The sequence below is a fragment of the Cervus elaphus genome, chromosome 19, assembly GCF_910594005.1.
Source record: "Cervus elaphus chromosome 19, mCerEla1.1, whole genome shotgun sequence".
NCBI classification, from domain to species: Eukaryota; Metazoa; Chordata; class Mammalia; order Artiodactyla; family Cervidae; genus Cervus; species Cervus elaphus.
The window spans coordinates 74,971,100-74,994,998 of record NC_057833.1 but is presented as its reverse complement, the minus strand read 5'-3'; the positions used below and the strand labels follow the sequence as shown (position 1 = coordinate 74,994,998).

Sequence of the window (23,899 nt, the reverse complement as noted above, 5' to 3'; positions counted from 1 at the left end):
AATAAGCAGGGTGACAATATACATCCTTGACGTATTCCTTCCCCAGTTTTGAACTAGTCCGTTGTTCCATATCCAGTTCTAACTGTTGCTTCTTTACCCAAATACAGGTTTCTCAAGAACCAGGTAAGGTGGTCTGGTATTCTCACCTTTTTAAGAATTTTCAAAAAAAAGAAAAAAAGAAATTTTCAGTTTGTTGTGATCCACACTGTCAAAGCCTTTTGCATAGTCAATAAAAGAGAAGTAGATGTTTTTCTGAAATTATGTTGCTTTCTCTATGATCCAGCGGATGTTGGCAATTTCACTTCTGGTTCCTCTGCCTTTTCTGAACCCAGCTTGTACGTTTGGAAGTTCTTGGTTCACATACTGTTGAAGCCTAGCTTGAAGTCAGGTTATCTCTAGATGACTTCTAATACCTAATACAATGTCAATGCTATGTCAATAGTTGTTGATGTGTAGCAAATTCAAGTTTTGTTTTTTGGGGCTTTCTTGAATTTTTTTTTTTTTTTAATATTTTCCATCCACAGGTTGGTTGAATCTACAGATGCAGAATCCAAAGGTGAACAGGGCCCACTATAGCCGCATTCTCTCACCAGGCTGTTAACATACTGTTTCAAATAAAAGTACCCCCTCTTCATAAATCACCAAATACAGGCCCAGAGGGAAATTTAAAGCACAACCCCGTGATTTATAACACATATTTTACCAAACCACACCTAGACTGAAAAGTGTCGAGCTTTGTGGAAGACCTTATAAAAAAAATTCCAACTTACAGACTCCCCTGGTGGTCCAGTGCATTAAGGCTTCACCTTCCAATGCAAGGGGCACAGGTTCAATCCCTGGCAGGGAGGTTAAGGTCCCCCATGTCTTGGGATCAAAAAACCAAAACATAAAAAAACAGAAGCAATACTGTAACAGATTCAATAAAGACTTTAAAATGATCCACATCAAAATATCTTTAAAAAAAAAAAATAAAGAAAGATTCCAGCTTTCTTATCCTGTTTATCTGCACTAGCTCAGCTGGGAGGGGGAGGGGGGTGAGGTATGACTCCACTCCTTTGTTGATGACCCAGATTCCTATTTTCCTCTCCCTGACCTACTACCTATAGGCTTAAAACTAGGAGGAATTAGAACAGATGGGCTCCAGCAACAAGTTAGCCCTGGTGTGGGGGTGGGGTGTTCCTGGCTGAAAGCGTAGATCTGTGCAAGTATCTAGCGGCCCCTGTGGAGCCAGGGTCTGGCTACTCCCAGGGCTCTCAGGCATTTTCCAGGGACCACTCCCCTCATTACAGCACAGAAGAAAGGTAAGAAACATCACCGGGGGCTGGGAGCAGGGACATTTGACCCTGTCTTACACAGGCGGTTTGCCGAGGGCCACCCTTGCAAATAAGCAGGTGCCTCAGTGTTAGATGTTATCACAGGACAGCTAGGACAGTAAAGAATCTGCCTGCCAGAGCAGGAGATGCATATTAGATCCCTGGGTTGGGAAGATCCCCTGGAGAAGGGATTGACTACCTACTCCAGTATTCTTGCCTGGAGAATCCCATGGACAGAGGAGCCTGGCGGGCTGCAGTCCATGGGGTCGCAGAGAGTCATTTACGACTGAGTGACTAAAACACACACCCTTGCATATGGGCAGGTGCCTCCATGTTAGGTGTTATCCCAGGATTTGCAAAGCTCCTCTCCACAAAATGCGTCCTAACGCAGGATGTGAAAGTTGTTTAGTCATGTCTGACCCTTTGCAACCCCATGAGGATACAGTCCATGGAATTCTCCAGGCCAGACTACTGGAGTGGGTAGCCTTTCCCTTCTCCAGGGGATCTTCCCAACCCGGGGATCGAACCCAGGTCTCTCACATTGCAGGCAGATTCTTTACCAGCTGAGCCATAGTATCAGGAGGTCTAAAATCCTATCACTAATGAGTCATGGCCTAGGCTAAGCATGTGTGTGTGTGCCTTCTATCTTTTATTTTTTTACATTAATCTTATTATTATTATTATTCTATTTGAAAAAACATGGCTTGGTCCTTTTTGTGCCTCTTCTCACAGCCCAGAGGCAGCAACTCTCCACTCTGACCCGTTTCTCTGTTTCTAAAGAAACTATGAGTTCCCTGAGATTGTTCTGTCCAGAAGAGGTCTACTCTTCTCCGCACTCTTGTTTTGGAGCTGACCTCAGTCTCTGACATTCCCTGAGAATGTTTCTAATACTGTTAAACCCTGCTGCCTGGGCCCTTCCCATGCAGACGAGAGCCTCGGGTGGGGACAGAGTGAGTCAGCTAGGGTTGAGTCAAGAGGCTGGCAGCTTGCAGCACCCCAAGGCCTGGCCTTCTTTTTATTTATTTATCTTTGTCTGTGCTGGGTCTTCGTTACCGCTCAGACTTTCTCTAGCTGCAGAGAGCGAGGGCTACTCTCTAGTTGCAGTGTGCAGGCTTCTCACTGCAGTAGCTTCTTTTGTTGCCTAGCACAGGATCCTGGGTGAAGGACTTCGGTAGTTGCAGCTGCTCGGCTGTAGCACACAGGCTCAGTCATTGTGATGCCATGGCTTAGTTGCTGTGAGTCTTGTGGAATCAAGGGTCGAACCTGCATCTTCTGCGTTAGTGGGTGAATTCTTCACCACTGAGCCACCAGGCAAGCCTGAAGACCTGGCCATCTTCTCTCTGGGCCCCCGGGGACCTCGCAGGCCTGCTTCTCCACCTTGGTGGGGCCACCACTCCTTGGCATGTGGACTCTTATCTGCCTGCAACACAGGACGTGCTTCTAGTGGGAAGCTTTTCATTCTATTCTTTACCAACAACATTAGTAACTGAACCAAAAACCCCCCTGGTGCACTGGTTGACCACCCCATGCTGCTAGAATTCTTGCTTTTTGATCAGTAGAGATAAAATGAGATGCCTTCACAGTAAGTAAACATGTTCTGATGTCACCTTTCCTTATCTCTCCAACAATATTTCATGCTTTCCATGCCTCGAAGCTGGAGGCATTTTCTTGTGCTCTGAAGCCCAGCTTCCTCAAGGCTCCCTGCTGGGGCCCTTGCCCTTCTCTGTCCTCCCCAGGCAATATCTGCCCTCTCTGGATTTGCACCTGCCATGTCTCATGGTTTCCCTGCAGAGACAGAGCTTCTGGGTGGAAGGTCCTTTTTTTTTTTCAATCTTATTTCTCATGGCAACCCCTGCTTCTACACAGAGCTCATTGTGTACGTAGTTAAGTTCAGTCGCTCAGCCGTGTCCAACTTTTTGCAACGCCGTGGACTGCAGCACGCCAGGCTTCACTGTCCATCACCAACTCTCAGAATTTGCTCAGACTCATGTTCATTGAGTCATTGGTGCCATCCAACCATCTCATCCTCTGTCAGCCCCTTCTGTTCCTACCTTCAATCTTTCCCAGCGTCAGGCTCTCTTCCAATGAGTCAGTTCTTTGCATCAAGTGGCCAAAGTATTGGAGTTTCAGCTTCAACATCAGTCCTTCCAATGAATATTCAGGACTGATTTCCTTTAGAATTGAATGGTTTGATCTCCTTGCAGTCCAAGGGACTCTCAAGAGTCTCCTCTGACACCCCAGTTCAAAGCATCAGTTCTTTGGCGCTCAGCTTTCTTCATGGTCCAACTCTCACATCCATACATGACTACTGGAAAAATCATAGCTTTGACTAGACAGACTTTGTTGGCAAAGTATTGTCTCTGCTTTTTAATATGCTGTCTAGGTTGGTCCTAGCTTCGCTTCCAAGCAGCAAACATCTTTTAATTTCATGGCTGTCACTATCTGCAGTGATTTTGGAGCCCCCTAAAATAAAGTCTGTCACTGTTTCCATTGTTTCCCCATCTATTTTCCATGAAGTGATGGAACCAGATGCCATGACCTTCGTTTTCTGAATGTTGAGTTTTAAGCCAACTTTTCCACTCTCCTCTTTCACTTTCATCAAGAGGCTCTTTAGCTCCTCTTTGCTTTCTGCCATAAGGGTGGTGTTACTGCATATCTGAGATTATTGACATTTCTCCCAGCAATCTTGATTCCAGCTTGTGCTTCATCCACTCTGGCATTTCACATGATGTACTCTGCATATAATTTAGATAAGCAGGGTGACAACATACAGCCTTGACGTCCTCCTTTCCCTATTTGGATCCAGTCTGTTGTTCCATGTCCAGTTCTAACTGTTGCTTCTTGACCTGCATACAGATTTCTCAGGAGGCAGGTAAGGTGGTCTGATATTCCCATCTCTTTCAGAATTTTCCACAGTTTTTTGTGATCCACACAGTCAAGGGCTTTGCCATAGTCAATAAAGCAAAAGTAGATGTTTTTCTGGTACTCTCTTTTTCGATGATCCAACAGATGTTGGCAATTTGATTTCTGGTTCCTCTTCCTTTTCTAAATCCAGCTTGAACATCTGGAAGTTTACTGTTCATGTACTGTTGAAGCCTGGCTTGGAGAATTTTGAGCATTACTTTGCTAGTGTGTGAGATGAGTGCAGTTGTGCGGTGGTTTGAACATTCTTTGGCATTGCCTTCCTTTGGGATTGGCATGAAAACTGACCTTTTCCAGCCCTGTGGCCACTGCTGAGTTTTCCAAATTTGCTGGCATATTGAGTGCAGCACTTTCACAGTATCATCTTTTAAGATTTGAAATAGCTCACCTGGAATCCCATCACCTCCACTAGCTTTGTTCATAGTGATACTTCCTAAGTCCCACCTGACTTCAGACTCCAGGATGTCTGGCTTGGTGAGTGGTTATCTGGGTCATTAAGATATTTTTGTTTAGTTCTTCTGTGTATTCTTGCCACCTGTTCTTAATATCTTCTGCTTCTGTTAGATCCATATCATTTCTGTCCTTTATTTTGCCCAGCTTTGCATGAAAAGTTTCCTTGCTTTCTCTAATTTTCTTGAAGAGATCTCTAGTCTTTCCCATTCTGTTGTTTTCCTTTATTTCTTTGCATCGATCACTGAGGAAAGTTTTCTTATCTCTCCTTGCTATTTCTTTGGGACTCTGTATTCAGATGGGTATATCTTTCCTTTTCTCCTTTGCCTTTTGCTTCCCTTCTTTTCTCAGCTGTTTGTAAGTAAGTAAGTGTTAGTCGCTCAGTCGTACCCGACTGTGACCCCATGGACTGCAGCCCACCAGGCTCCTGTGTCCCTGAGATTTCCCAGGCAAGGAGTGGGTTGCCATTTCCTTCTCCAGGGGATCTTTCTGAGCCAGGGATCAAACCCGGGTCTCCTGCACTGCAGGCGGATTCTTTACCGACTGAACTACAAGGGAAGCCCTACCAGGGAAGCTGTTTGTAAGGCCTCCTCAAACAACCATTTTGCCTTTTTGCATTTCTTTTTCTTGGGGATGGTCTTGATCACTGCCTCCTGTACAATGTCATGAACTATGACATGTCCATAGTTCTTTGGGTACACAGTTGGTGCTCATTTTTGGTTCCTCTCTCACATGGATGACCCCACCTTCCAGCAGGGTTGAAATTGCCTCTTTCTTAAGATCAGGGCAAAGGAGTGAATGTTCCCTGTGAATAGAGGGTGGTGAAAGCCGAGCCTTCCATGTGGAGCTGTCCACTGGTATGTCCTCTCTCAGTGCCACTGGACTCTCGGACACATTTGCACTGCCTCACAGATTGGCACCAAGAGACGTTCATCTCATGACCGTCCTTCTGGTTTCCCAGCTGCACCTGCTGTCCCCTCCCCAGGGTTCCCAGTGGTTCCCCTGAACTCTCTGGATATTCCCCCGGAGACCTCCCTCTTCACTTGCACACCTGACTCCTCTCTGCAACAGAGGGGACAGAGGTAAGACACCGCCCCTCATGCCTTCTCGCCTGCAGAGGGACTGCGCCCCGCACCCGCCCTTTTCCTTCACCCCTTCTCCAGCCCGAGGTTCGCTCCTCCTCACATGCTCTGGGTCCCTGGTCTTTCTTCCTGGAGTGGCACTTGTGTCATTCAAGCTTGGAGCTCCCTTTCCTGCCCACCCCCACCTTCCCTTCTGGCTGCTCCAGGACCTGGCCTCCTGGTGGAGGGGCTGACTCCAGTCTGGGCAGGTTATGCATGAGCTGAGCTCCCTAGGACAGAGTGTCACCCTAGAAAACAGTGCCTGGCTCACAGCAGAAAGACCGAGGAGTCAGTTAGAAGAGGCTCCCGCTGGCCAAGGGGTGGCCAGTGTGGTCCAGTGAGATTCAGGGAGGAGAGTAACAAAGGGAGTGGATGCAAACACACTGACTGTGGCTCTGCCCGCTAATGCTGAGCATGAAAACGCAGAGCACAGAAAAACTCATGGCTCACTTTTGAAGAATACTAGAAAATCAGCTCATTATTTGGACAACTGATGAATATGGAATTTCACCTTTATCCTGCCTTTCCTATATGACTTGTGCCTCAGAGACTTGGGTTTGATCCCTGGGTCAGGAAGATCCCCTGGAGGAGGAAATGGCAGCCCATTCCAGTATTCTTGCCTGGGAAATCCCATGGACAGAGGAGCCTGGTGGGCTACAGTCTATGGAGTCACAAAGAGTCAGACAAGGCATAGCGACTAAACAGCAACAACAGTGTCTCCCATTATAACTTGAGTTGGTGTGATCGCTGGTGACCTGACGCCTCTGCTAGCTGGAAGCTCTTGGCAAGGAAGGAACCACATCTGTCCAGCGCTGCACTGTGTCCAGGAGGCTCCCCTGGCCTCCGCCCCTTCCGAGGCCAGGCAGTGGGAGGTCCAGAGCGGAGCTGGGGCTGTGGATTCTCTGAATCTTCCCCCTGCTGCTCCTCTGCCAAAGTCCTTCTTAATCCAACAGGTCCCTCCACAGCCTCAGCAGCCTGGATCCCAGTGACAGCCCACTCCCCTGACCTCCGTGGGCCTCAGGTGCCCACTTCCTGATGCTGCTCACCTGAGAATGCCCTCCCTAGCCCTGTTCAGGTTCATATAGAACCTTACAGCCTTGTTCTGGGCTAAAGGATGTTCCCCTCCTGCCCTGCCCCGCCCCACACATTCATGTTCTTCCCTGAAGCTCTGAATGTGGCTTAGTGGAAATAGGATCACGGCAGATATAATGAGTTTAGTTGAAGTCCTCCTGGAGTTGGGAGCATAAATCCAGCATACTTGGTGTCCTTATCAGAGGGAAGCACAGAGATACAGACAGAGGGAGAGAAGACAATGTGAATGCAGACAAGCCGGGAGAAGGTAAAAACAGAGGCTGATTAGAGCCATGTACCTACACGGAGAAGGAAGTGGCAACCCACTCCAGTAATCTTGCCTGGAGAATCCCATGGACAGAGGAACCTGGAGGGCTACAGTCCATGGGGTTGCAAAGAGTTGGACACAACTGAGCGGCTAACACACACACACACACACACACACACACACACACACACACACACACACACACACACACACGCATGGGGTTGCAAAGAGTTGGACACAACTGAGCGGCTAACACACACACACACACACACACACACACACACACACACACACACACACCCAACAAGGTCAAAAACACCTGGGATGGCCAGTGACATCAGAAGCTAGGAAAAGGACGTGAAACAGAAACTTCCCTGGAGACTTTTGAGGGAGCACAGACCTACCAACATCTTTTTTCTTTTTATTAGATTTTTTTTCCCCTTAATGTGGGCCATTTTTAAAGTCTTTATTGAATTTGTTGCAATATTGGTTTTGTTTTTATGGTGGTGTTGTTTTTTTTTTTTTTTTGGCTGAGAGGCATGTGTGATCCTAGCTCCCTGGCCAGGAATCAAGCCTGCACCCCACGCACTGGGAGGTGAATCCTTAACCACCGGACCGCCAGAGAAGTCCCCTGCCCTTATCTTGAGCTCGGCCTCTTGGCCTCCAGAACCGAGAGACCGTAAAAGTCTGTTATCTTAAGTCACCCAGTTTGAGGTCCCTTGTTATGGTCACCCCAGGAAATAAACCTGAGTCCTCCCTCACGCTCACAACAGTTTCCCTCTGAGAGGACCAGCCTGTTCCTGCCACACGCCTTTGCTCTATGAATTCTGCGAAAGCAAGGCCCCTGTTGACTGATGCCTCTGTGCCTGGCTCGGGGCTGGCTCCGGTAGGCACCCAAGACAAGTCTGTTGGGCCAGAGTGTTTGTACCTCTCATTGGGTCCGTTCCTCTTTTTCTGAAATAAAATCAAAATAAATTCAAACTCAACTTGGAAGTTTGAGGTGAAAGCCGAGGACCACCCAGGCAGGTGTGTTCAGAGGCTGCCCCAGGTCTGGGCACCCTGGGCTCATCTCTCTGGAAGCCCGGCCATCGGCTTTGGCACCAGCAGCCTGCAGGCACTACAGTGCTGACCCACATGCTTTGTCATGAGTTTGAAATGCTGGATATGAAATGTCAACTGGACTGGAAATTTATCTGTTGATTCACATAAGAAATGTCAATATAACAAGTTGAAAGAAAAGGAAGAGTGTCAGATTCTTAAATATAATTTCAACTTTTGGGAAATGTGTGTGATTGTAAAAAAGACTTTCAGGTTATCATCTATTTTAACCAAGAAAGTGTCCCTGTGGTAACATCCCAGCTGTCTCCCGTCCTGAGCTTATGTGCAGCCACGTCAAGCATAAGACCTGGTATGTCCACTGGAGCAATTACATGTTTTCATTTCAAAATGTGAACTGTTTTATTTGGAAATTTCATACAAATTTACTGTCTCCCTAATACTTTTTAAATGTTTCTTACAATCATACAAAATAATAACACAAAAACCATATTTTGTAAATATTACTATTTTAATCTTTGTAAAATTAATAGGGGCTTCCCTGGTGGCTCAGTGGTAAGAACACGCCTGCCAGTGCAGGAGATGCAGGAGCTGTAGGTTTGTTCCCTGGGTTTGGAAGATCCCCCAGAGAAGGAAATGGTAACCAGCTCCCGTATTCTTGCCTGGGAAATTCCACGGACCTGAGGAACCTGGTGGGCCACAGTCAATGGAGTCACAAGAGTTAGACACTACTGAGTGACTAAAACAACAACAGCAAAATTGATAGATGAATATTTTTGGCGAATATTATACAGACCAGCTCAGGTTCTGCTGGTGTTCCCCAGTGTGCCAAACAAGTATCATCACTTTCTAGGTGAGAAATGGTGTAGAAATGGAGGGCCTCCCTGTGCTGAGTTCTCCCGCATCTTTTCATGCTGTTGGCAAGTATGGATGAGGCCTTCTGAGTTGGGCAGGACCTTGAGGCTAGGGGCCAGGAGACAGGTTTAGAAACAACCAGTACTAGTTCATTGTGATGGAGAAGGAAATGGCAACCCACTCCAGTGTCCTTGCCTGGAGGATCCCAGGGATGGGGTCGTACAGAGTCGGACACGACTGAAGTGACTTAGCAGCAGCAGTTCATTGTGATAGAGAAGTCAGGACCCAGAGATTTCCGTAGAGTCCTGGGAAAGCAGTAAACAGGCAAATACTTGACCTGGGTCTTGAAGTTTGAGCTCAGTGGAAAAGACTGGTCTGGAGGGCCAAGGTGGAAATAGCAACTTGACGTGTGAGAAAGTCTTGGAAACTAAAGAACGGTCTGAGCTTTGGTCCTGAAGTCACGGGTGGCTTTGGGTCTTGCTTTCTTGCTGCTAAGGACTGGGGCTCATTCCTGATCCAAAGAGAGGGTCTTGAAAGGTTTTCATCAGGAACGCCAGGGTTCGATCTGCTTCGGGAGGGCAGTTTGAGGTGCTGGAGAAGTGGATTTGGGGAGGGAGGGCTTGGAGGCTGGGAGCCTGAGGAGCCCTGAGCAGAGCCCTGGGCAGGTGATAGTGCAGGGTGACTTGGAGGGACAGGGAAGCCAGTCTGGGCAGGCTTGGATCAGCAGGAGTGGAGAGTTAGGGAAGGGAGAACTGTCTGAGAGGGGAGGTCTGGGGAAGGAGACCTCACCAAGGGGAGGCAGAAATCAGGAGACAGGGGCCGCCTCCCTCGCAGAGTGAGCAGCAGTCATCCTGCGGCTGAACCTCGGGCTTCAGTGAAGTGGCAGTTCTCCTTCCCACTTGGAGGAGGCGTCTCAAAAGCCAACAGAGGTGGGGTATTTGACACCCAGTTCAGCCAGCGGGGAAGAATGGCACGGAGTTCCTCAGGCACAGCAGGGCCTCCGAGACCCTGGGAGGCCTGGCCGAGCAGGTGGGTGCCTGGCCGTGCACGTGGGTGCCTGCCCAGAGGCCGAAGTGCCCTCTGTCTCCTACAGACCTCTCGGGCATTTACCGCCAGGCCTTGAATTTGTTTCAGCTTCCAGCATTGGTTTAACCGTGCGGACACTTCTGCCTGGAGTTTCTTTTCTGTCTCATGGGGCCCTTCCCAGGAGCTGCTTTCCTGAGGGCAGGTACCTGGGCTGGTTTTGGATGTCATGTGTCCACCCTGGGTGCTCTGCAGGTCCCCCAGGAAAATAATCAGGCTTGGGTGGGGAGGGGGCGGTGCCAAGGGCCCATTTTTGGCACAAAATGAGCATGGGATTAGGAGAGGGGATGTCTGACTGCACAGGGGAGGTTGGTCTAGAGCAGGTGAGGTGAGCCGCGTGTCACACACAGGTGTGATCAAAGATGGGTCAACACAGCTATCATGGGCCCCATTTTCATTTAATACAACATCAGTCTAAGTCTGACCCCTGAGAGGAGGTAATAGGAATAATGTTGGGGGCAGGTGGCAGCGGCAAGGCTGCCCCTTTAGTGCCAACCTTTCTTGGAAGCTGCGCTCTGGGTAGGACCTGCCTTGAGGACAAAGCGTCCTTGGGGAGCGCCTCTTCGGTCAGTGGGAACTCAAGCCGGGCGCGCGCAGGCAGGTGCTGGCGGGACCCGGGGCCGCAAGGAGGACTCCTGGGCGGCAATGCCGCGGGCTCCGCGTGGGGGCGCCCCGCCCGCCGTCCCCGGCCTGTCAGGGCCCCCGGGCGGCTCCGGGGCCGCGGGAGGACGGGAGGGGGATGAGCCGGAGGGGAGGGGCCCGAGCCGGCGCCCCGCTGTCGCTGAAAGTGAAAGGGCCGCCGGGGCCTCCGCGCCGCCCCAGGAAGTCGCGACAGGAAGCGCCCGCGGCGGCCGGGCCGGGCGGCGCGGCGCGGGCCTGGGGGCGCAGGTGAGGCGTGGGGACCCGGACGGGGCGGGGAGACGGTTTGCAATGCGCGGACCCATGCCCACCGCCCGCGCCGGCCGGGCCTGAGGACTCGGGCTCCGGGGCCGAGCGACACCTGCCAGCGCTGGCGACGCGCGGGGAGCAGGGGTCCCTGCGCCGGGCGCGCGTCTTTGTGCTGGTCCGGGGGCGGGCGCCTCCCGGGCCCAGGGCGGCGGATGCAGCCGGAGGGGGGTGGGTCGGGGAATCACCCGGGCGCCCCGGGACCCGGGAGCGGAGGCGCGGAGCCGGTGCCGGGCCGGCAGCCGCCCATCGGAGCTCCGGGCGCGGGCGAGCCGAGCCGTCCTCCGGGGCCCCTCCCGGGCCGCCGGGCCGCGATGACAGCTATGCCGGAGGTCGGGCGGGGAGCAGGGCGCGGGGCCGTTGTGCGGCGGAGACGGGGGCGTGCCCGCCTGTCCTCCTCCGGGACCGACCGCGGGGAGGAGCCGGCGCCCGCACCCGGGGCCTTCGGGTTGTTTGTCTTGTGAGCGGCTGGTCCCCAGAGCCCGGAGCCTCCGGGAGTGATTTACAGGACTCAGAGCCCTGGAAAGTCACCCGGCCTCGGGGCACCCACCGTCTGGCTTATATTTCCTCCTGCCCCCACCCTCCTGCCGTCCCAGCCTCCGCAGCCGCCCTGCTGATCCCGGTGACCTGGCAACCCCGGACTGCGACCCCAGTGCTGGAGGCCCCTCGCCCCACCGTCAGGTTTGAATTTCTCTAGCCCGTCTTTCCTTTCCTCTCCCTGGGCTGCCCGCCTGGAGAGTACCCACCTGCCCTTGAATTTCAGTCGTCTGAGGATGTCTGAGTTGGCAACTGGATTAAATTTCCCCGTTGCTCCTTCTTTAAGGCCTTTCAAAATCAACCCTGAGAACCCAGGACTGGAGCCCCCCGAGTCTCACCTCGTGGTTTTGGAGGCGCCTTTGCAGGCTCTGTGCTGTGCACACCACCTGGGGCGCTGCGTGTTGATGGGAGAAAGCGGCAGAGATGCAGGGTTCGCTTTGTATTGAACCCCAGGAAAGAGATCCTGGCTATTGTCATTAATCTTTAATATTGCTGACAGCCTTTAAAGCACAGACCATAGAAAGTGTTTTCTCTGGACAAGTTTCCCTCACTCATTCTTTCTCTCCCTCATAAAAGAAGAATGTATGAAAACTTGTTTGCCTTAAAATAAGACCCAGCTTAAAAGCTTTGCCTTTAGGTAGATTATTTAAGGCATGCATGGGATTGCTTTGATTACTGACGACAGAGCTTCAGTTGTGGGAAGACCCTTTCTGTGTTATTCTCTTCACTGCTTGCCTTTGAGTCTCTTTTTCACCTCCAGTGAGTACACAGGACTCTTCCCCAAGTGGTGAGGCCAAAGGTGGAGCTCCAGAATTCATATTGCCTTCAGGTCATTCCATTTCATCGTTTTACAGTTTGTAGACGAAGTTGGGCTCTTTCACATGATGGGTATAAAAACATGCTTTTTGGATTGTAACAGAGATGCTGTGGTGGGGTGCTTCTGAAGTTATCTTTGAAACTGGATATTCTTACACTTTTCCCTACTGTGGTGGTGAGTTCCAGGTGTCTATTAAGAGCCATTTTTTTAAAAGTGCGTGTTCTTTTTATGTACTTGGGTTATGTGTCAAAAACAAGGCTTAAACCAAGTGATTAGCTCCAGTTCTACTGTTCTCTCTTTGGAGAGGACCTGCCCAGAGGAAGCGAGGTGGGGGAGGGGACTGAGGGAAACTGAACCAACCTGAATTTGCCTCAGGTGTCCAGCGCCCCAGGCCAGCCTCTGGGCTTCTTTCTCAGAGTGGCCGTGAGGCTGGCAGGAAAGCACAGAGTTGTCAGCAGTGTCCTCGGAGATCTTGACCCGCCCTCGCTGGAATGATCAGTGGTCACCGGTCAGACTTTGGAGGAAAGGGCCTAATTAAATCGAGCTCTTAACGTCCAACATGTAAAATCACTATGTTTACACATCTTAATTGCACCAACGGTGAGAATTTACAGCACTGGAGTTCACCCATTTTATAGGAGGAGGAAGAACCATGGTTTTCAAAGGAAATCGAGATTTTTTTTTTCCCTGCTGACTTTTCCAACGTCTTCTGGATTTTGTTTTAAAGTTCCAAGTTTTACCAGCCTTGAATTGAGGTTTATTGATTAGTTGATGTGTTCGTGTGTGCTTAGTCGCTCAGTCATATGTGACTCTTTGCTACCCTTTGGACTGTAGCCCGGCTTCTCTGTCCATGGGATTCTCCAGGCAAGAATATGGAGTGGGTTGCCATTTCCTCCTTCAGGTGATCTTCCCAACCCAAGGATTGAACCCACATGTCCTGCACTGCAGGCAGATTCTTTACCTCTGAGCCACCAGGGCATCCCCTTAGTGGGTGTAGTAGATGCAGTAGGATACTTCCAGATAAGCTGTACCTAGAGAAGCAGTGTCTGGACAGAGGAGGACATTTGCTTCTGACCATCCATTTCCGGGTGCTGTAAAATTCAGACCAAATCCTTTACTTTAAAGTCATCACCCAAAAATTGTTTCTCAGTGTATGGGTGCAGTCACTTCAGTCGTGTGCAACTCTTTGCGACCCTATGGACCATAGCCCACCTGGCTTCTGTGTCCATGGGGTTCTCCAGGCAAGAATACTGGAGTGGGTCGCCCTGCCCTCCTCCAAGGGTTCTTCCCAACCCAGGGATGGAGCCCTGTTCTCTTATGTCTCCTGCATTGGCAGGCGGGTTCTTCATCTCTAGCACCAGCTGAGAAGCCCCTTTAGGTTGAAGTAGCAGAATTTTAGTAAAATCTTTTTAAAATCTAGAGATATGAGCAACAACAGTGTTGAAACACTTGCGGAGCTTGGTTCCACGCATCTCTTGGGCGCTGGTTCTGTGCTGGACCAGGGAATGGGGGCTGGGCAGCTGCCTGCAGTCCCTTGATGCCTCTCATGATGTCTGCTGAGAACAGAACCAGCTCCTCTTGACTGGGCATCTCCTCCACACCAGGCTCTGTGCTCAGGGCTGTCCACAGATCGCACATCTCATTTTTAATAGCAACCCAAAAATGTAGGTGCCACCATCCCTGTTTTTTAGCTGGGGCAAGTGAGGGAGCAGGAAGTTTGTGACATGCCTGGGATTACCCAGCCCAGGGCCAGCCATGAGGGCAGGTAGCACTCTAGATGGGATGATGAGCTTGTAGGAGCAAAGGTGTAGTTCTCCTGGCTGAAGCAGAAGGAGGGGCCTCATTGCCTCTCTGAGAGGAGATGGGGGTCGGGGAACAGGTATGACAGCCTGTTGCTCAGCATCGCAGCAGTCATGTCTGACTTTTTGCAACCCCATGGACTGTAGCACACCAGACTTCCTTGTCCTTCACTATCTCCCTGAGTTTGCTCAAACTCTTGTCCTTTGAGTTGGTGATGCCATGCAACCATCTCATCCTCTGTCAGCCCCTTTTCCTGCCCTCTATCTTTCCCAGCATCAGGGTCTTTTCCAGTGAGTTGTCTCTTCCCATCAGGTGGCCAAAGAATTGGAGCTTCAGCTTCAGCATCAGTCCTTCCAATGAATATTCAGTACTGATTTTCTCCAGGATTAACTGGTTTGATCTCCTTGCAGTCCAAGGGTCTCTCAAGAGTCTTCTTCAGCTCCATGGTTCAAAAGCATCAATTCCTCAGCACTCAGCCTTCTTTATGGTCCAACTCTCACATTCATACATGACTCCTGAAAAAACCATAGCTTTGACTACACGTACCTGTGTTGGCAAAGTGATGTCTCTGCTTTTTAATACACTGTCTAGGTTTGTCATAGCTTTTCTTCTAAGGGGCAAGCATCTTTTAATTTCATAGCTGTGTGATGACTTGCCAAGGTGCATTTTGAAAGCTCACTCTAGAGGGAAGGCAGGAGTGAACATGGGGATCCTGAGGCCCTTAGGAATATTTTAGATCCTCTAAGTTAGAACTATTGGCTGTTACTTGTCTGTTATCTCAAGAAAGTTGTTTAAAGACATTGAATACATCTCTAAGCTTTAAATCAAAATCAATGTTCCATCAAAAGTAGCCTTCTTTAAAAACACCATATAACCTATGACTTTTCTATAAGCACTAAGATGGAACTGTACGTGCTCCCGAGTGTGTGGTGTGCTCTGTGATGTAATGCATGGGTCCCCAAGATCCTTCCTCACCCAGTGAACATAGGAGAAAAACTGGAAGACAGCACACGTGGTGAGGTTGGCTTTGGGATGGGCAGCCAGGCCTCCCTGCCCCTTTCTTCCTGTCTTGCTCAGAAAGGGGCCATTTTCCAAGGCCCCTGCAGTGACCACAGGAGTGAGAAATGAAGAGGCTAATTTGAGGTGTTCATCCCCATGGCAATACATGTATTTAGACTCCATTGCAAAGCTACAGTCAAATGATGGGCTTGATGACCCGCCACCTGGTCTAGGCCTACGTTCCTCTCTGTCACTGCAGCTCAGACGTGGCCTGGCCCCCAGCGGGGGAATCAGGACCAGCTGGTTGGTGGCCCTCTGGGGACTGAGCACCTGGTGTGACCTCTGGGCTCCTTCTGGTCTCCTGTGAGCATGAACGTCAGCTCTGTCGAGTGTGGTGGTGAAGAGTGAGTGGTTGATCTCTGGACGCCTCCCGGATGGAGATAAATTCAGCCGTTCTCTCTTCATGCACCCTCAGAACATCATGTGAAGTTCCTTTCAGTGATGGTTGAATAAGCTGCCCCCCCCAGGGCAGACACTCCACCCCCACCAGGTGGCTCTTGTGGTGGGAGCACCCTGTCTCATCTGGCTCTGCTCTGGGCTGGGTGACCACACTGCATGCAGTTCCTTCCGCCAGGGCCTCGCACAATGCCTGACCTTTCCACCCCTCCTTCTCCTTGTAGACAGCCGAGCCTCTGCTGGAGGGAAGAGAGGAGGCGAGTCCCCACGAGCATCCTTACTCACTTCCTGGGATTAAGAACCTATTTATGAAGCATCTTATTTTATGACCGAAGCTCCACATCCAGGGAGACGTCAATGGCCCAGCTTCCCCCTGGCATTCGCTTCATCGTCTCGTTCTCCAGGGATCAGTGGTAAGTTGGGGACACTGTGCCACCCTGCAGCCAGCAGGTCCCCCACACCCCATTTCCTGATAAGATACATGTGGATGCCCGCCCTCCCCATAACTGTTGAATGGTTTATCCGTGGTGGAAGTGGTGACCAGGAATGCTGCTGAGTTGTCCACCTTTGGTTCTGCAGTGACAGACAGACTGAAAACCTCTGAGGTTCTCAGTGGTTTCTGGTCCACTGGATATCATCCTGGTAGGATGAGTAAATGGCTGTGGGTGAAATAAGTGTATTAACTCTGAACTTAATGAGTGGTCTTGCTGAGCCGGGACTTTGGAAGAGAAAATGAAATCTGAACAAGTTAAGCACAGACCAAAACACCCCTTTCTATTCCGAGAGCATCTGGTGTGCTCTCTGAGAGTCCTTCTCACAGGAGACGTGTGAATCCCACACACACTCCTTAGAGGAGGCTGAAGGTGAGGGTGGAGTCTAGAGCTGGGCTGTCTGGGCTCTAAGCCACACTCTCTCCTGCTAATCTCTGTCGGGAAGAGAAGTGTTTTCCCTCCACCCTGTTAGGTTGAATGATTGGGGGCATGTGAATTAAACTGACAAAAGACAGATGCACAAGAGAGAAGACAGATTTAGCTATATGTGTGTGGGAGTTCACAGAAAAAGGTGACTCCTGGGGGCCTTAGAATTTGGGCTGTATATACCACCTTAGTAGGGGAAGAGAAGGAGGAGGGCGTGTTTGGGAAAGCAAATGCCTTTTTGGAAAGGTAAACGGGCCCTTGGGAGACTAGCAGGGGGCCAGGATACAGTTGTGACAGTGTCTGTTTGGGTGTGAGGTGGGTGCTTCCCACCTCTGGTGCTAAGCCTTAGTCTCTCCTGGTTGCTCCCGGGGAGGAGTGATGACAATTGAGTTGTTTTGGAGGCTCTGTTTTTAGGCAGATGAGAGATTTCAGAAACTCAAATGCCTTCTGCTTACAGTAATGTTTATGCCGCAGCGTGTGTTCTGGGTCCCTTAGGTTCCATCTCCCGGCCATGTGCCGCCTACACATCCTTTGCAGCTTCTCTGGCCCAGGCTGGTGGCTGCTGTGCCCACAGGGTCTCAGATGTGACTTCAGACATCTGGCTCTTCCTGGAACAGTTTGCTTGTCGATTCATTTCTCATCTAGTGCCAGTCTAGACAGAAGTGGTTCAACACTTCCTTTTTTTAGTGGGTATTTATTTTTGTTGTCTTTTGTAACTTTATTTGGATACAATTTTTCAAACTCCCAGGAGAAAATGATAAGAATGTTACATAGAACTCCCCTAATCACAAATCCCCCCCCTCCCTTTTTTTTTTTAGGTTAAAACCTCAGAGATAGAGCATTGCTTCTCACACTGTAATGTGCTTGGGAATCATTCAAAACTTGTTAAAATGCAGATCCTGACTCATAGACCTGGGGTGGCACCTGAGAACCTACATTTCCCAGGTGATGTGATACTGTGGGTCCACAGACCATTCTTTGAGTAGCATAGAGATGGCACATTTGTCTTCATTTCTGTTTCATCTCTACCTCAAACTTGCTCTTTGACCTTGAAAGGTTATTTAACCTTTCTAGACCTCAGCTTCCTTGGCTGTAAAAAAAAGAGAATCAGTGTCAACATTCCTGCAAAGGACATTTTTTATATTTTTTAGCAGCACTCTGATCTCCGGGGAGCTGACTTCCATCCCTTGTGTGCGGCTGTGACCAGCAGGGGAGTCTCAGGACCTTCTGTCCCATTACGGAAGCCAGTAGACACCCCTGAGGCTCCATCCCGCCGACCTTCTGCCATAGCCCAGGTCCGGCAGGAGGCAGGAGAGGACCTAAGGTGGGCGAAACCGCCTCTCTGTCCTGGGGCTTTGAATCTAGAGTAGAATGAACCTAGGGCAGAGGAAATGGTGAGGTGTGTCTGGTCCAGCTGTGCTGTGTGCTAAGTCATGTCCGATTCTTTTGTGACCCCAAGGACTGTAGCCCATTGGGCTCCTCTGTCCATGGGATTCTCCAGGCAAGAATACTGGAGCAGGTTGCCATTTCCTTCTCCAGAGGATCTTCCCGACCCAGGGATCGAACCCGGGTCTCCCGCATTGGAGGCAGACACTTTAACCTCTGAGCCACCAGGGAAGCCCTGGTCAGATTCTTAACATCCATCCTCGTTTGCTTCTCCCTTCACCTTCTCTCATCTATGTGTGTGTGCAGATGTATGTACATACACACACACACTCACACACACACTCACACACTTTCTCATGAACCATTTGAGAGCAAGTTGCAAACATTATACCCTTTATTTCTAAATACATTCGTGTGTATTTCCTGTAAATAAGATATTCGCGTGTAACCGCTTCCCTGGTATCTCATGGTAAAGGATCTGCCCTCAATGAGGGAGACCTGGGTTCTATCCCTGGGTTATAAAGATCCCCTGGAGGAGGGCATGGCAACCCACTCCAGTATTCTTGCCTGGAGAATCCCCATGGACAGAGGAGCCTGGTGGTATCTATAGTCCATGGGGTCGCAAAGAGTCAGACACAACTTAGCAACTAAGCATAGCACATATAACTGCACACAAAGATCAAAATCAGGAAGTTTAACACGGGTGTAATGCTATTGTCTAATCCACAGTCCATGTTCAAAAGTCCAATAATGTCTTTTATAGATTTTTTCTATAGATTTTTCCATAGATTTTAAAAATCTTTCTATAGACTTTTCTTATTCTTTTATAGATTTTTCCCTGGGCCAGGATCTAGTGTGTGGTCACACTCTGCATTTAGTCGTCCTGTGTGTTTAGTTTCCTTTCATTTGGAACCGTATCTTGACCTTTTTTGTCTCCTATAAGCTTGTCATTTTTGGAGGGTACAAGCTATTTATTTTATAGACTTTCTTCTTTTGGATGTGTCTGTTGTTTCCTCATGGTTAGATTCAGATTATGCATTTTTGTCAGATATCGCACAGAAAGGAGACAGCTTCTCACTAACGATAATGGAGTTACAGATATTGGTAGGGCTGAGGGGACTGGATGAATCGTGTGGTGCTAGGTTGAAATTAAAGATACCAAGAAAAACTGGAGAGACGGTAAGCAGAGAAATGTGTGTGTGTAATGTGTGTGTATGTGTAGGGGTGTGTGTGTACGCTGTGTGTGTGTGCATGTGTGTAAAATGCCTTTTCTCTGCTGGAGACAGGCCCTGGAAACAGCAGCATCCCAGCAGCAGTGAGCACACCTGGGGCTAGATCTTGGTTTCTGTATACCATTTCCTATTGAAGGGGCCAGGCAGGCATCCCTGGAGACTGGGATGGTGTCACCACTGGGCCAGGGAAAGTGAGATGAGCCGGGAATATCTGATGTGAAAAAATGAGACAGTGCTTAAAAATGAAGTGACTCTCACTGGCCAAATATAAGATGAAATTATTTTTGGCTGTGCTGGTCCTTCTTTGCAACCCACAGGCTCTTCGTTCCTGCATGCAGCCTTTCTCTAGTTGCAGCGAGTCGGGGCTACTTTCTAGTTGTGGTTCACAGGCTTCTCACTGCTGCAGCTTCTCTTGTTTTGGGGCTCCAGAGCGCACAGGCTTCAGTAGTTAAAGTGAGTGGGTTTAGTTGCACTGTGACATGTGGGATCTTAGTTTCCAGACCAGGGATTGAACCCGTATTCCCTGCACTGACAGATAGATTCTTAACCACTGGACCACCAGGGAAGTCCCTGGGATAATATTTCAAATAAACAATACTAGTAATGGATTATAGCCCTTTGACTAAAACAAGAATCTAGCGAGTCCATGCTCCTATAACGGAATAAGCATCAGTGGGAGGAGGGAAAGCTCTTTCCCACAGTGGGATGCCAGCCACTGAGCAGAGCAGCAGGCGTGTCCAAGCTGGACTGTCACCCTCTGAAACCATCAGGAGTGCTTGGTTTAGGTAAGGAGCATCAATAGACACACAAAATTGGGAGAAAGTTGGGTGAACAACTGGGTTAGCTACCTAACCTCAGAGTGTTTTCCCACAAATTGGTTATTAATTACTAGAGAGAAAATAGTATCTTCTCTGAGGGGCAATGGTGCAGAGAGTGCCCAAACCAGGTGGTCAGTACTTAACATCACTGACATCACGGCCCCCTTTAGGGTGCTCTGGAGGGACTCCTATCACGGTATGCATGGTTTCCTTGTTCCTAAAGTGAGATGCGCCAAAGAATTGATGCTTTTGAACTGTGGTGTTGGAGAAGACTCTTGAGAGTCCCTTGGACTGCAAGGAGATCCAGCCAGTCCATCCTAAAGGAAATCAGTCCTGAATATTCATTGGAAGGACTGATGTTGAAGCTGAAACTCCAATACTTTGGCAACCTGATGTGAAGAACTGACTCATTGGAAAAGACCTTGATGCTGGGAAAGATTGAAGGTGGGAGGAGAAGGGGACAACAGAGAATGAGACGGTTGGATGGCATCACTGACTCAATGGACGTGGGTTTGGGTAAACTCCAGGAGTTGGTGATGGACAGGGAGGCCTGGCCTGCTGCGGTTCATGGGTTCGCAAAGAGTCAGACACGACTGAGCAACTGAACTGAACTGAACTGAAAGTAAAATGTCTTCTTACTCATTTCTGTGCCAGGTCATACTATTCAGTTATTCTCATCTAGAATATTTCTTTTTTTTAACTTCTTATTTGCCTATTACCTAGATAAATAACACTCAAGGAAGGAAGCTGTATTCTTCCTTGAGTCTCTGAACTGGGAGCAGGCTGCCATTTATCTGGGAATGCAGGCAGCATCTAGGACGTTTCTGAGGATGCTTAGAAGGAGCATTGCTGGAAGAGGTTTTATCGCTAGAAACTTGTGGTTAACCCAAACGCTAGTCTTGTAGTATTGCTAGATACAAAGAATGCTGCCTATTGTCAGATATATCTACGGAATAGTAAGTGGAACACTGATGAAATTAAGGATAAAATTATTCATTTTTAATTGTACTTGCTTAATGTTCACAAGCCTAAATGTAACACAAAACAGGAATTCAAAGTATTGGATTATATTAGTTTCCTGGGGGTGCTGTAACAAGTCCACAAGCTGGGTGGCTTAAGAGAACAGAAATTAATTTCTCGTGGATCTGGAAGGAGGAGCCTGAGATCCATGTGTCACAGGACTGTGCTCTCACAGAAGGCATGAGGGAAGAACACTTTGTTGCTTCTTCCCATTTCTGGCGGCTGCTGGCCATTCATGGCAGTATTTGTCCTGCTCTGCCCTCATTGCCATGTGGCCTTTCCTGCCTGTCTGTCTCTGTCTCCCCATGGCCTTCTATGAAGACCCCATAGCTGGATTTAGAATCTCAGTGGATTTGACATCATATGTGAGTTATATGATGTCATATGCATGCTAAGTCGCTTCAGTCGTGTCTGACTCTTTATGACCCTATGGACCGTAGCTGGCTAGGCTCCTCTGTCAATGTGATTTTTCCAGGCAAGAATACTGGAGTGGGTTGCCATTTCCTCCTTCCAGGGATCTTCCCACCCAGGGACTGAACCTGCGTCTCTTAGGTCTCCTGCATTGGCCAGAAGGTTCTTTACCACTAGCGCCACCTGGAGTTGAGTATTCAGTTCAGTTCAGTTGCTCAGTCATGTCCGACTCTTTACGACCCCATGGACTGCAGCATGCCAGGCTTCCCTGTCCATCACCAACTCCCAGAGCCTACTCAAACTCATGTCCATCGTGTCGGTGATGCCATCCAACCATCTCATCCTCTGCTGTCCCCTTCTCCTCCCGCCTTCAATCTTTCCTGGCATCAGCTTCTTTTCCAATGAGTCAGTTCTTCACATCAGGTGGCCGAAGTATTGGAGTTTCAGCTTCAGCATCAGTCCTTCCAATGAATATTCAGGACTGATTTCCTTTAGGACTGACTGGTTGGATCTTCTTGCAGTCCAAGAGACTCTCAAGTGTCTTCTCCAACACCACAGTTCAAAAGCATCAATTCTTCGACGCTCAACTTTCTTTATAGGAATTGAGTATGACCTCAGCTAATTACCTCTGCAAGACCTGATTTCCAAAATAAGGTCACATTCTAAGATTTGTAGTGGACATCAGTTTTGGGAGTCACAAAAAGTCAGACACGACTGAGCAGCTTTCACTTTCACTTTCCGTTTTGGGGAAACAGCATTAAATCCACTACAAGATGGATAAAACAAATATTATCCAAAGTCCTTACTTCATAAATGATGAAAGAAGAAAGTAGGTGAGGATAGAATTACAAAATGGGAAAGAACTTCAAGAGGGCTGTTTAGGCCTTTCATCCCCATAATCCAGGATAACCCCAGAAGTGAGAAGTCTGCTTGCCTTCCAGGACAAGGGTTTGCCATGGCCACTTAGGAAGGTACCAGCCCCACAGCATGGCTGCTGTGAATTAAAAGTGATCAGTGGGGCCATGTTCAGACCTTCTGGAAGGGAAAACTCAGCCTCTAGTGGCCGGCTTTTCTCATCTTCCCAGAGTTCTACATAAGAAGATGCAGAAAGAGGAAGGATAGACTTGGAAACAGAGGAAATAGAGTTGACCTGATGGTTTCTAAATAAACGATAGGGGTTCCTCTTCAGGAGACACATATTCTGTCTCTAGGAAACACCTGGTGTGCAGTGTAGGTTGACCTTTGCCCTGATTCTTCAGGGCAGGTTGCCTCTGAGTATCCTGCTAAGGTTACGGAGCAAGTGGCAGAGCCTGATGGGCCTCCTAAGAGCTAGTGCTATCGGCCTGGCTTACAAACATCCCCTGATCTTCCTAGACAATATTGGGCCACCTCAGGTGGTAAAGGAACCGCCTGCAATGCGGGAGACCTGGGTTCCATCCCTGGGTTGGGAAGATCCCCTGGAGGAGGGAATGGCTACCCACTCCAGTATTCTGGCCTGGAGAATTCCATGGACAGAGGAGCCTGACAGACTACAATCCATGGGATCACAAAGGGTCATACATGAGGGTCTCTCACTTTCACTTTCTGGTACTCTTGGGGCTTTCCAGGTGGCGCTAGTGGTAAAGAACCCACTTGCTAGTGCAGGAGACATAAGAGACTCGGATTCAATCTCTGGGTCGGGAAGACCCCCTGGAGGAGGGCATGGCAACCCACTCCTGTATTGTTGCCTGGAGAATCCCATGGACAGAGGAGCCTGGCAGGCTACAGTCAATGGAGTTGCAAAGTCAGACATGACTGAAGCGACTTAGCATGGCAGGCACGGCTTGTACTCTTCCCAGAGGGGCTGATGCGTTAGGCTGTTTCACTTCCACACAAAACTGAACTGAAAACATCCAGAGGCAAGTTCTCCACTCTGTAGTCCCCGATGACTGTGCTCCGGTCCACATCACCATGCATGGGGCAGTCCTGGGAACTCCATCTGCCCTGCAGGCTCTGTGCAAGTGAGCTTCACTTGCAGAACCACCCATGAGAGAAGGAGGCAGGGGCCCCAACAAAGAGGCAGGGACTCTAGAGAAGGAGGCAGGGGCCCTAGAGAAGGAGACAGGGGCCCTAGAGAAGGAGGCAGGGGCCCTAGAGAAGGAGGCAGGGATCCCAGAGAAGGAGAAAGGGGTCCCAGGGAAGGAGGCAGGGGTCCAGGGAAGGAGCAGAGGCCCCAGAGAAGGAGGCAGGGGCCCTAGAGAAGGAGGCAAAGGTCCCAGAGAAGGAGGCAGGGGCCCTAGAGAAGGAGGCAGGGGTCCCAGAGAAGGAGGCAGGGGCCCCAGAGAAGGAGGCAGGGATCCCAGAGAAGGAGGCAGGGGCCCTAGAGAAGGAGGCAGGGGTCCCAGAGAAGGAGGCAGGGGCCCTAGAGAAGGAGGCAGGGGTC

General features: G+C 49.6%; 1 protein-coding gene across 4 annotated transcripts in view; it reads left to right on the top strand.

Annotated features, from left to right (window-relative positions):
* Positions 1 to 10,872: 10,872 nt before the first annotated feature.
* The window catches only part of SLC37A1 (solute carrier family 37 member 1), a 72,597-nt gene continuing 59,570 nt past the window's right edge, over positions 10,873 to 23,899 (top strand). The window contains exons 1-3 of one of the 4 annotated variants that reach the window (XM_043874227.1): positions 10,895 to 11,027; positions 11,681 to 11,765; positions 15,918 to 16,106. In XM_043874227.1, coding sequence (XP_043730162.1) covers positions 16,051 to 16,106 — 56 coding nt within the window. In that variant the 5' untranslated portion in view covers positions 10,895 to 11,027; positions 11,681 to 11,765; positions 15,918 to 16,050. Of the gene's footprint in view, positions 11,028 to 11,313; positions 11,766 to 15,917; positions 16,107 to 23,899 lie in introns of those variants that run through there. The other 3 variants (XM_043874226.1, XM_043874228.1, XM_043874225.1) reach the window with 3 other exon arrangements.